The following is a 13451-nucleotide window of genomic DNA, read 5'->3' on the forward strand; positions in this document are numbered from 1 at the left end:
GGTTAAAGGGGGGGTTTGGGGTTACTGGGTTGGACTGGGAGGGGACTGGGATCAAACTGGGAGGGGTTTGGGGTCACTGGTTTATACTGGGAGCGACTGGGATCAAACTGGGAGGGACTGGGAGGGGTTAAAGGGGGGGTTTGGGGTTACTGGTTTGTACTGGGAGGGACTGGGATCAAACTGGGAGGGACTGGAAAGGGTTAAAGGGGGATTTGGGGTCACTGGTTTGTACTGGGAGGGACTGGGAGCTTAAACTGGGCTGTACTGGTTTATACTGGTCCATACTGGACATATAATTTACATATTAAATAGATAAAAGTTTTTGTGGAAGAATAATTGATCTATTTTGTTTTAATTAGTACGTAATTAATGCATAACGAGCACGTGAAAACTCTCAGACATAAAAAATCTGCATAATAAAGAGATTTTGAATATGCAGATGTAATTATATGCAGATATTATTTGTAATATCTGAAATATATTACAGAATAATAAACAGAATATGCAGATATTATTTATAAATACATAATGAATATATAAGAAATATATAATATATAACAAGCATAAAAATAGTCTAAAAATAGATTATAAAGATCGAATAAATACGTAAATATTTAAAATTAATAGATAATAAATATATAACAAAATGAAAAATATAATATTAAAATACCCTAAATAAATATATAAATATTGTAAATAAATAGATGATAAATGTAAAAGATTCTAAATAAATACATAATGAATATATATAAGAGATGGATATAAAACAGAAAATAGTCTAAATAAATAGATTATAAATGTATACTAAATCTAGAAATATTGTAAAGGAATATACAAGTAATATATAAATAATGTAAATAAATATTTAATGAATCCATAATAAATATATAAAGATTATAAAGAAATATATATAATAAAAATATTAAAATAAAAATAAATTAAGATTATAAATAAATGTATAATAAATATAGAAATACTCCAAATAAATATATAATAAATACACAACAATTATAAATAAATATATAATTAATATTTAAATATTCTCAATAAATATATAATAAATATAAGCCACGCCCCCAAGCGCTGCCCCTTTAAGGCGGGCCCCACCTCCCCCCATTAAATTCCATTTCCGGCCCCGCCATTGCCCTTTTAAGCCGCGTCGCCGCTTTAAGCGCGGCCCCGCCTCCTTTTAAGCCCTTCAAGCCCCGCCCCTTCCTCTCTTAAAGCGGCCGCTCCTTCCCGCTGTGGCCCCACCGCCGCCGCCGCCATGTTGCTCCGCGCTGTCGCCGCTTCTGTCGCCGCCTCTGTCGCGACAGCGCGAGGCCTCGCGACAGCGCCGCGGGGGGAGGGGCGGCGGCTGCTGTTCCGGCAGGTGGGGGAGGGAGGGGCAGGGGGGTTTTAATTGGGGGGAGGGGTCAGGGAGGGGTCAAAGGTCGCGGGGGGGGCGGGGAGGGTTCGTGAGGGGAGCGGGGGAGGGGCGGAAGGAGCGGAAATGGGGGGGGGGTTTGAGGAGATTTTGGGGTTTTCTGAGGAGGTTTTGGGGTTTTTTTAGGAGATTTTGAGGTTTTGGGGTTTTTTAGGTGAAGGTTTCGAGGAAATTTTCGGTTTTTTGGTGGGGGTTTCGAGGAAATTTTGATTTTCTGGCGGTTTTTGTGAGGAGATTTTTAAGAGATTTCGGGGGTTTTGGGGTTTTGTTGAGGAGATTTTTCAGGGGGGTTTTGAGGAGATTTTGGTGATTTTTTTGTGGAGATTTTTTGGGGGTTTTTTGTGGAGATTTTTTGGGGTTTTTAATGAGGTTTTGTGGTATTTTTCAAGTGTTTTTTTGTGGATATTGTGAGAATGTTTTCAGAATATTTTTTAGTTATTTTTTGAGGATCTTTCCAGGAGATTTTGAATTCATTTTTGAGGATATTTCGGTGTTTTTTCCAGGACAATTTCAGGAGATTTTCAGTTATTTTTTGAGGCTATTTTGGGCTATTTTTTGGGCTATTTTTGAGACCATTTTCGGGCTATTTTTGAGGGCATTTTCAGCATTATTTCAGCGATTTTTTGAGGCTATTTTGGGCTATTTTCGGCCTATTTTTGAGGCCATTTTCAGCATTATTTCAGCGATTTTTGGGGCTATTTTCCGGCTATTTTTAAGGACATTTTCAGGATTATTTCAGCGATTTTTGAGGCTTTTTTGGGCTATTTTCGGGCTATTTTTTAAGGCTATTTTGGGATATTTTTGGGGCTATTTTCAGCATTATTTCAGCGATTTTTGAGGCAATTTTGGGCTCTATTTAGGGCTATTTTTTGGGCTATTTTTGAGGCCATATTTGGGCTATATTTAAGGCTGTTTTGGGCTATTTTTTGGTGGCTATTTTCAGCATTATTTCAGCGATTTTTGGGCTATTTTTGAGGCCATTTTTGGGCTATTTTCGAGGCCATTTTCAGCATTATTTCAATGATTTTTTGAGGCTATTCTGGGCTATTTTCGGGCTATTTTTTGAGGGCATTTTCACCATTATTTCAGCGATTTTTGGAGGCTATTTTGGGCTATTTTTTCAGGCTATTTTCAGCATTATTTCAGCGATTTTTGAGGCTATTCTGGGCTATTTTCGGGCTATTTTTCAAGGCCATTTTCAGCATTATTTCAACGATTTTTTGAGGCTATTCTGGGCTATTTTCGGGCTATTTTTCGAGGCCATTTTCAGCATTATTTCAGCGATTTTTGAGTCTATTTTGGGCCATTTTGGGGCTATTTTTTGAGGCCATTTTCAGCATTATTTCAGCGATTTTTGAGGTGATTCTGCGCTATTTTCGGGCTATTTTTGAGGGCATTTTCAGGATTATTTCAGCGATTTTTGAGGCTATTTTGGGCTATTTTTGAGGCCATATTTGGGCTATATTTAAGGACATTTTCAGCATTATTTCAGCGATTTTTGAGGCTATTTTTGAGGCCATTTCCGGCCTATTTTCGAGGCCATTTTCACCATTATTTCAGCGATTTTTTGGGGCTATTTTGGGCCATTTTGGGGCTGTTTTCCCAGCTCTTCGAGGCCTCCTCCTGCACCTACACCTACCTGCTGGCGGACGCCGCCACCGGCGACGCCGTCATCATCGACCCCGTGCTGGAGACGGTGCCCCGGGACCTGCGGCTGCTGCGCGAGCTCGGCCTCACCCTGCGCTACGCAGGTCAGGCCCCGCCCCCTCAAACCCCGCCCACTTGTCGGTTTAAACCCCGCCCACCCATCTACAAAGCCACGCCCACAATGCTCTGTCGGTTTAAGCTCCACCCACAGCACCACACCCGTTTAAACTCCCCCAATGGGGCGGTTTAGGCCAGGCCCACAGCACCACACCCATTTAAACCCCACCCACTTGTTGGTTTAAGCCCCGCCCATCCACCTGCGAAGCCACGCCCACAATGCTCTTTCCGTTTAAGCTCCACCCACAGGACAATGCCCCTTTAAACCCCTCCCATGGGACGGTTTAGGCCACGCCCACAGCACCACACCCATTTAAACCCCACCCACTTGTCGGTTTAAGCCCCGCCCACCCAGCTGCGAAGCCACGCCCACAATGCTATTTCCGTTTAAGCTCCACCCACAGCACCACACCCCTTTAATCTCACCCAATGGGTTGGTTTAGGCCACGCCCACAGCACCACACCCATTTAACCCCACCCACTTGTTGGTTTAAGCCCCGCCCATCCACCTGCGAAGCCACGCCCACAATGCTATATCCGTTTAAGCTCCACCCACAGACAATGCCCCTTTAAACCCCCCCAATGGGGCGGTTTAGACCACGCCCACATCACCACACCCATTTAAACCCCACCTACTTGTTGGTTTAAGCCACGCCCACAATGCTATATCAGTTTAAGCTCCACCCACAGGACACTGCCCCTTTAAACTCCTCCCATTGGACGGTTTAGGCCACGCCCACAACACCACACCCAATTAAGCCCCTCCCGTCTTCCCTTTAAGCCCCTCCCAGCTCAAGGCCACGCCCATTTAAGCTCCTCCCACCTGTCCTGTCAAGCCCCACCCACGGCTCCTCCCACGTCCTTAAAGGGCCCAGGGGAGTCAAAAAGAACCAAAATCACCAAAATCACCCAAAGTTCACTGAAATCACCCAAAATTCACTGGATTCACCAAAATTCACTGAAATCACCCAAAATTCACTGGATTCACCAAAATCACTGAAATTTAGACAAAAATCATCAAATTCACCCCAAATCACCTAAAAATCAACCAAAATCACCCAAAAAGAGCCCAAATCATCCCCAAAATCACAAAAAATCACTGAAATAATTTAAAAATCACCAAGAAGCAGCCAAAAATCAGCAAAATCAACCAAAATTTATCCAGAAATCACCCAAAATCACCAAAATTAACTCAAGATCACCGAAATCAATAAAATCAACCAAAAATCAGCTGATATCACAAAAAAACCAACAAATTTATCCAAAATCATAAAAAAATCGCTGAAATCAGCAAAAAAATCACTCAAAAATCACCATAATGGCCCAAAATCGCTGAAATTCCCCAAAATGATGCAAAGACACCCAAAAAAATCACCAAAAAATTGCCAAAATCGTCCAAAATCACAGAAAATCACTGACATCTTCCAAAATCACCCAAAAATCACCAGAAAATCACCCAAAATCACAGAAAATCACTGAAATCATCCAAAATCAACCAAAAATCACCAAAAAATCACCAAAATCATCCAAAATCACCCCAAAAATTCACTAAAAAATGGCCAAAATCATCCCAAAATCATTTTAAAATGATCAAATTCAGCCCTAAATTATCAACATGGGATGTACTGGGATCTTACTGGGAGATACTGGGAGGGCACTGGGTTACACTGGGAGCTACTGGGATGTAATGGGGTCAACTGGGATGTACTGGGAGGGCACTGGGTTATACTGGGAAGGCCCTGGGAGGGCACTGGGGCCTACTGGGAGTTACTGGGATGTACTGGGAGCTACTGGGAGCTACTGGGATATACTGGGATGTACTGGGAGATACTGGGAGGCCACTGGGAGCTACTGGGAGTTACTGGGATCTTACTGGGATGTACTGGGAAGACCTTGGGAAGGCACTGGGGCCTACTGGGAGATACTGGGAGGGCACTGGGAGGGCATTGGGAGCTACTGGGAGTTACTGGGATCTTACTGGGAGATACTGGGAGGGCACTGGGAGGGCACTGGGATCTACTGGGGGTTACTGGGATGTACTGGGATGTACTGGGGACCCCGATGACGTCACCCTGATGACGTCACTCCCCCTCCCAGCCAATACGCACTGCCACGCTGATCACGTGACGGGCTCGGGGAGTTACTGGGAGTTACTGGGATGTACTGGGATGTACTGGGAAGGCACTGGGAGCTACTGGGGGTTACTGGGATGTACTGGGAGGGCATTGGGAGCTACTGGGGGTTACTGAGATATACTGGGAGTTACTGGGATCTTACTGGGAGATACTGGGAGGGCACTGGGATCTACTGGGGGTTACTGGGATGTACTGGGATGTACTGGGGGTGCCGATGACATCACCCTGATGACGTCACCTCTCCCAGCCAATACCCATTACCACGCTGATCACGTGACGGGCTTGGGGAGCTACTGGGGGTTACTGGGATGTACTGGGATGTACTGGGGGTTACTGGAGTTACTGGGAGCTACTGGGATGTACTGGGATGTACTGGGAGCTACTGGGAGCTACTGGGATGTACTGGGGACCCCGATTACGTCACCCTGATGACGTCACTCCCCTCCCAGCCAATACGCACTGCCACGCGGATCACGTGACGGGCTCGGGGAGCTACTGGGGGTTACTGGGAGTTACTGGGATGTACTGGGAGATACTGGGAAGGCATTGGGGCCTACTGGGAGGGCACTGGGAGCTACTGGGGGTTACTGGATATACTGGGATGTAATGAGGTCAACTGGGATGTACTGGGAGTTACTGGGAGGGCACTGGGTTATACAGGGAGCTACTGGGGTGTACTGGAGCTACTGGGATGTATTGGGATGTACTGGGAGTTACTGGGATGTACTGGGGGTGCCGATGACGTCACCCCCGAGCTGATGACGTCACTCCCCTCCCAGCCAATACGCACTGCCACGCTGATCACGTGACGGGCTCGGGGAGCTACTGAGGGTTACTGGGAGTTACTGGGATGTACTGGGAGGGCACTGGGGCCTACTGGGATGTACTGGGAGTTACTGGGATGTACTGGGGGTGCCGATGACGTCACCCTGATGACGTCACTCCCCTCCCAGCCAATACGCACTGCCACGCGGATCACGTGACGGGCTCGGGAGCTACTGGGGGTTACGGGGATGTACTGGGGGTTACTGGGACTTACTGGGATGTACTGGGGATGCCGATGACGTCACTCCCCAGCTGATGACGTCACTCCCCTCCCAGCCAATACGCACTGCCACGCTGATCACGTGACGGGCTCGGGGGCCCTGCGCCGCGCCCTGGGCTGCAGCAGCGCCATCGGCCGGGAGAGCGGGCGCCAGCGCCGACCTGCGGCTGGGGGAGGGGGACGAGCTGCGCTTCGGGGCCTTCGTGAGAGCCCCGCCCCCCATCCTGACCCTGCCCATCCCCCACACTGACCCTGACCCATCCCCCATTCACCCATCCCGACCCTGCCCATCCCCCACCCTGCCCATCCCCACCGTCATTGACCCATCCCCCCACCCTGACCCATCCCCCACACTGACCCATCCCCCATTGACCCATCCCCCATCCTGCCCATCCCCCACCCAGCCCCACCCATCCCTGATAGAGATCTGCGGCTGGGGAGGGGGACGAGCTGCGCTTCGGGGCCTTCGTGAGAGCCCCGCCCCCATCCCCGCCCATCCCCCACACTGACCTGCCCATCCCCCATTGACCCATCCCCCATTCACCCATCCCCCATTCACCCATCCCCCACCCTGACCCTGACCCATCCCCCACACTGACCCTGACCCATCAATTCCCCATCCCCGCCCATCCCCCATCCCCCACCCTGACCCATCTACCCCTCCCCCACCCCCAATTAAATCCCATAAATTCCCCCCCCCCCCCATCCACCCATCCCCCACCCGCGGCCCTGCCCATCCCCCACCCCACCCCGATAACGGCGGGGGAGGGGATGTTTAGGGTGGGGGAGGGGCGGATCTGGGTCACCTCTGGGGGTGAAATTAGGAGGAAGGGGGAGGGGCTTCGGGAAAGGGGGAGGGGCTTTAAAAAGGAGAGGGGCTTTGGGAAATGGGGAGGGGCTTTAAAAGGGGAGGGGCTTCGGAAATGGGAGGGGCCCCTGGGGGAGGTTTTGGGGGCCCCTGGGCAGAGTTTGGAGGTTTTGGGGTCCCTGACCCCGTTTTTGGGGTTCCTAAGCCCATTTTTGGGTTTCCTGACCCAATTTTGGGCTTCCTGACCCCATTTTTGGGGTTTTTTGGGTCCCTAACCACATGTTTGGCATCCCTGACCCCATTTCGGGATTCCTGACCCCATTTTTGGGTCCCCTGACCCCATTTTTGGAGTTTTTGAGTCCCCTGTCCCCATTTCGGGTTCCCTGACCCCATTTTTGGTGTCCCTGACCCCGTTTCCGGGTCCCTGACCCCGTTTTGGGGGTTTTCGGGGTTCCCTGTCCCCATTTCAGGGTTCCTGACCCCGTTTTTGGGGGTTCCTGACCCCATTTTTGGGGTTTTTTGGGTTCCTGACCCCATTTTGGGTTCCCTGTCCCCATTTCGGGGTTCCTGACCCATTTTTGGGTCCCCTGACCCCATTTTTGGGGTTTTTTGGGTCCCTGACCAAATTTCGGGTGCCCTGACCCCAATTTCGGGTTCCCTGACTCCATTTTTGGGGTTCCTGACGCCGTTTTTGGGTTTTTTGGGTTTCTGACCCCTTTTCGGGGTTCCTGACCCCGTTTTTTGGGTTTTTTTTGGGGTTCCTGACCCCGTTTTTGGGGTTTTTTTTGGGGTTCCTGACCCCGTTTTTGGGGTTTTTTGGGGTTCCTGACCCCATTTTGGGGTTCCTGACCCCGTTTTTGGGTTTTTTTGGGTTCCTGACCCCATTTTCGGGGTTCCTGACCCCGTTTTTGGGGTTCCTGACCCCGTTTTTGGGGTTCCTGACCCCGTTTTTGGGTTTTTTCGGGGTCCCAGGCCCTGCGGGTGGTGCCCACCCCCGGGCACACCCCCGGCTGCGTCACCTTCGTGCTGGACGACGCCTCCATGGCCTTCACGGGGGACGCGCTGCTGGTGCGGGGCTGCGGCCGCACCGACTTCCAGCAAGGTACTGGGGATACTGGGATATACTGGTTATACTGGGATAGACTGGGATGGACTGGGATGGACTGGTTATAGTGGGTTATACTGGGTTATACTGGGTTATACTGGGAGGGGCTGCTGGTGCGGGGCTGCGGCCGCACCGACTTCCAGCAGGGTACTGGGATATACTGGGTTATACTGGGATATACTGGGTTATACTGGGTTATACTGGGTTATACTGGGTTATACTGGGATAGACTGGTTATAGTGGGTTATACTGGGTTATACTGGGATGGACTGGTTATACTGGGTTATACTGGGTTATAGTGGGTTATACTGGGTTATAGTGGGTTAGAGTGGGTTATACTGGGTTATACTGGGTTATACTGGCAGGGGCTGCTGGTGCGGGGCTGCGGCCGCACCGACTTCCAGCAAGGTACGGGGTTATACTGGTTTATACTGGTTATACTGGGATGGACTGGGTTGTACTGGGTTATACTGGTTTATACTGGGTTATACTGGGTTATACTGGGTTATACTGGGTTATACTGGCAGGGGCTGCTGGTGCGGGGCTGCGGCCGCACCGACTTCCAGCAGGGTACTGGGATATACTGGTTTATACTGGGATAGACTGGTTGTACTGGGATGGACTGGGTTATACTGGGAGGGGCTGGGTTATACTGGTTTATACTGGGTTATACTGGGAGGGGCTGCTGGTGCGGGGCTGCGGCCGCACCGACTTCCAGCAGGGTATGGGGATATACTGGTTTATACTGGGTTATACTGGGTTATACTGGGATGGACTGGTTATAGTGGGTTATACTGGGTTATACTGGGTTATACTGGGATATACTGGGATGGACTGGGTTATACTGGGTTATACTGGGATATACTGGGATGGACTGGGATGGACTGGTTATACTGGGTTATACTGGGTTATAGTGGGTTATACTGGGATATAGTGGTTTATACTGGTTTATATTGGGATGGACTGGTTATACTGGGTTATACTGGGTTATACTGGGTTATACTGGGATGGACTGGTTATAGTGGGATAGACTGGGTTATACTGGGATGGACTGGGTTATACTGGGTTATACTGGGACGAAATTGGCGGGGCTGGGAGGGGGTAAAAAGGGGGATTTGGGGTTACTGGTTTATACTGGGATGAACTGGGAGGGACTGGGAGGGACTGGGAAATGGTTAAAGGGGGATTTGAGGTTACTGGTTTATACTGGGAGGGATTGGGAGGGGATTGGGATGCACTGGGAGGGACTGGGAAAGGGTTAGAGGGGGATTTGGGGTTACTGGTTTATACTGGGATGCATTGGGAGGGACTGGGAAAGGGTTAACGGGGGCTTTGGGGTTACTGGTTTATACTGGGATGAACTGGTTTATACTGGGGCGCACTGGTTTATACTGGGACTCACTGGGGGCTGTGAACCGGCCAAGCCTCCCGGGGCCATTTCCCGTTACTGGTTTGTACTGGGAGTCACTGGTTTCCCCCCCTCCCCTCTCCCTCTCTCTCCCCCCCCTCCCGTTTCCATGGTGACCTCGGCGCGTCTCGGTCGCCATGGCGACGCGGCCCCGCCCCCTTTCGGCCCCGCCCCCCGCAGGCTGCGCGCGCACCCTGCACCGCTCGGTGCACGAGCGAATCTTCAGCCTCCCCGAGGAGTGCCGGGTGTACCCGGGGCACGACTACCACGGTGGGGGCGGGGCCAAGGGGCAGGGGGCGGGGCCATAGGGGAGGGGCTATGGGGTGTGTGGGCGGGGCTATGGTACATGGGGGCGGGGCTGTGGTTCCGTGCATGCAGGGCCGGGTGTACCCGGGGCACGACTACCACGGTGGGGGCGGGGCTAAATGGGTGTGGGGGCGGGGCCAGGGGTGTGGGGGAGGGGCTATGGGGTGTGTGGGCGGGGCTATGGTACATGGGGGCGGGGCAATGGTTCCGTGCATGCAGGGCCCGGTGTACCCGGGGCACGACTACCACGGTGGGGGCGGGGCTAAGGGGAGAGGGGGCGGGGCTAAGGGGTGGGGGAGTGGCTATGGGGTGTGGGGGCGGGGCTATGGCTATGGGGGCGGGGCTGTGGTTCTGTGCATGCAGGACCCGGGGCACGAATACAAAGGTGGGGGAGGAGCTAAATGGGAAGGGGGAGGAGCTAAATGGAGAGGGGAGGAGCTAAATGGGGAGGGGGAGGGGCTAAATGAGGAGTGGGAGGGGCTAAATGGGAGGGGAATGAGCTAAATGGGAAGGGGAGGGGCTAAATGGAGAGGGGAGGGGCTAAATGGGAAGGGGAGGGGCTAAATGGGAAGGGGAGGAGCTAAATGGGAAGGGGAGGAGCTAAATGGAGAGGGGGAGGGGCTAAATGGGAAGGGGAGGGGCTAAATGGGAAGGGGAGGGGCTAAATTGAGAGGGGAGGAGCTAAATGGGAAGGGGGAGGGGCTGAGAGGGGGGAAGGGGTAAAGGTGTAAATGGGGGAGGGGCAAGGGGGGGGTGTGTCCCAGTGAACCCCGGGGGGAGGGGTTAGAAAGGGTCAGGGAGGGGCGGGGCCAAAGGGGTGGGGGGAGGGGCAAACCAAGGGGGTCACCCAGGGGTCACTCGGGGGTCACCCAGGGCTCTGCCCCTCCCCCTGCCTCAGGTCCACAGTGGGGGTGGGGCGGCGCTGAGGGGTCACTCAGAGGTCAGGGGTCACTCAGGGGTCAGGGGTCACCCAGGTCACACCATGTCCACGGTGGGGGAGGAGCGGCGCCACAACCCCCGGCTGACCCTGAGCGCCGACGCCTTCGTGGAGCTGATGGGGAACCTGCAGCTGCCCCGCCCCCGCCTCATGGGTCAGGCCACGCCCCCAAACCCCCCCGGCCCCGCCCCCAAAACACCCAGACCCCAAAACCCCCAAAACTCCCCCCAAAATCCTCCCCAAAGGCCTCGTGCAGCTGATGGGGGGGGGGAGGGGGAACCTGGAGTTGCCCCGCCCCCACCTCGTGGGTGAGGCCACGCCCCCAACCCCCCTGACCCCGCCCCCAAACACCCAAACCCCCCCTGAACCCCAAAAACCCCAAAATTCCCCCCAAAAAATCCTCCTGAACCAGAACGAGCCAAAATCACCTCCAAAAAAACCCAAAATGACCCCAAATGATCCCAAAATCCCTGGAAAATTCCCAAAATGCCCCCAGATCCTCCCAGAAATGCCCAAATGCCAAAAACCTCCCCGAATTCCCCAAAATCTCCTAAAAATCCCCCAAAATCCCCCAAAAGTCCACCCAAATCTCCTAAAATCCCCCCAAATTCCCCAAATCCTCCCCAAAATCCCCTCAAAAATGCCCAAATCCCCCAAAATCTCCCGGAATCTCACAGATCCCCCGAAATTCCACCAAAATCCCCCCAAAATCCCCCAAACCCCTCTAAATCCCTTAAATCCTCCCCGAAATTGCTGGAATCTCCCAAAAATCAGGAAATCTCTCAAAAAAATGCCAAATACCCCAAAAATCCTAAAAAATCCCCAAGATCTCCCCCAAAATCTCCCTCAAAATTCCCCGAAAATCTCCTAAAAAAATCCCCCCCAAAAAGCCCCAAAATCCCCCCAAAATCCCCCAAAATTCCCCAAAATCCCCCAAATTCCCCCAAAATTCCCCAAAATCCCCCGAATTTCCCCCAAATCTCCCCCTTTTCTCAGACGTCGCCATCCCGGCCAATCTCCGCTGCGGGATCCAGGACGAGCCTTAGCCACGCCCATTTCCGGCCGAAGCCACGCCCCCTTTACAGAAATAAACTCCATTTGCGGCTAAACCACGCCCCCCTTTGGCGAGGCCACGCCCCATCCTTGTTTTACCCCCCCCAGCGCGTGGCCCCGCCCCCTTTTTGCCGTTCCGCCAATAAAAAAAACCGCGGATCCAGAACGAGGCTGGAGTGGGCGTGGCTTTTATTGGGGGTGCGTGGAGGGAAAGGGGGCGCGGCCCGGCGTGGGAAAAGGGGGCGTGGCCGCTTCTCACGGCTCGGCCCCGCCCACCCCACGTTGCCCCAGGTGCGGGCGGAACCGGCGCGTCCAGGTGAGCGCGATGACGTCACCGCCCAGGCCACGCCCCCCCCGCCGGGCCCGGCGCGCGCGGAGCTCGGGGGGCGCCCGGGGAGGGGGAGGGGGAGGCCGGAGCTGACCTTTGACCCCTGGCCGGGGCTTCCTCCCATGGTGCAACGCGGCGGGGGGGACAGAGACCCCTCCCCCAGGCGGGTGAGACTGGGATAAACTGGGATAAACTGGGATAAACTGGGATAAACTGGGATAAACTGGGATAAACTGGGAAAGGGTTAAAGGGGGGCTCGGGGTTACTGGTTTGGACTGGGAGGGACTGGGAAGGGGTTAAAGGGGGGCTCGGGGTTACTGGTTTATACTGGGAGGGACTGGGATAAACTGGGAGAGACTGGGAAGGGGTTAAAGGGGGATTTGGGGTCACTGGTTTGTACTGGGAGGGACTGGGAGGGGATTGGGGGGGACTGGGATCAGACTGGGAGGGACTGGGAGGGGATTGGGGGGGACTGGGATCAAACTGGGAGGGACTGGGAGGCGTTTGGGGTTACTGGTTTGTACTGGGAGGGGATTGGGATCAAACTGGGAGGGACTGGGAAAGGGTTTGGGGTTACTGGTTTATACTGGGAGGGACTGGGAGGGGATTGGGGGATACTGGGATAAACTGGGAGGGACTGGGGGGGGACTGGGAAAGGGTTAAAGGGGGATTTGAGGTCACTGGTTTATACTGGGAGGGACTGGGAGGGGGTCACTGGTCCGTACTGGTCTGTACTGGTTTGTACTGGGTTATACTGGGGCCGTCTCCGTTCCAAACTGGTCTGAACTGGGATCCAGGACGGGCCCGAGGCGGAGCTGGAGAGGCTGAGGCTGGAGGTGCGCCCCTCCCCCACCCCCTTTAGCCCCTCCCCCTTAGCCCCTCCCCCTATGACGTCATCCCCAACCCCCTCCCCTCTCCCCCCTTCAGGACGCGCCCCCCCCCGAAGAAGGAGGGGGGGGAGGGGCGGAGGCGACGTCGGAGGCGGGGGCGGGGCCGGCGGTGACGTCGGAGGCGATGACGTCGGAGGCGGCGGTGACGTCACCGGAGGAGGCGGTGGGGGGGCAGGTGCGGCCCCTCCCCCACCCAATGCCGGGGGGGTTGGGGGAAAATTGGGGGTAAATTTGGGGAAATTCGAG

The 13451-nt window shown here is 53.3% G+C and overlaps 1 protein-coding gene across 1 annotated transcript; it reads left to right on the top strand.

Annotated features, from left to right (window-relative positions):
* Positions 1–1212: 1212 nt before the first annotated feature.
* Positions 1213–12153, top strand: ETHE1 (ETHE1 persulfide dioxygenase). The gene is given in 8 exon segments (XM_077192486.1): positions 1213–1372; positions 3033–3177; positions 6427–6515; positions 6517–6573; positions 8151–8280; positions 9872–9961; positions 10972–11088; positions 11931–12153. Coding segments are annotated over 8 exon segments (783 nt in total). The 5' UTR covers positions 1213–1267; the 3' UTR covers positions 11981–12153.
* Positions 12154–13451: the final 1298 nt, after the last annotated feature.

The sequence above is a fragment of the Agelaius phoeniceus genome, chromosome 33 (assembly GCF_051311805.1).
Source record: "Agelaius phoeniceus isolate bAgePho1 chromosome 33, bAgePho1.hap1, whole genome shotgun sequence".
In the NCBI taxonomy this organism is placed as follows: domain Eukaryota; kingdom Metazoa; phylum Chordata; class Aves; order Passeriformes; family Icteridae; genus Agelaius; species Agelaius phoeniceus.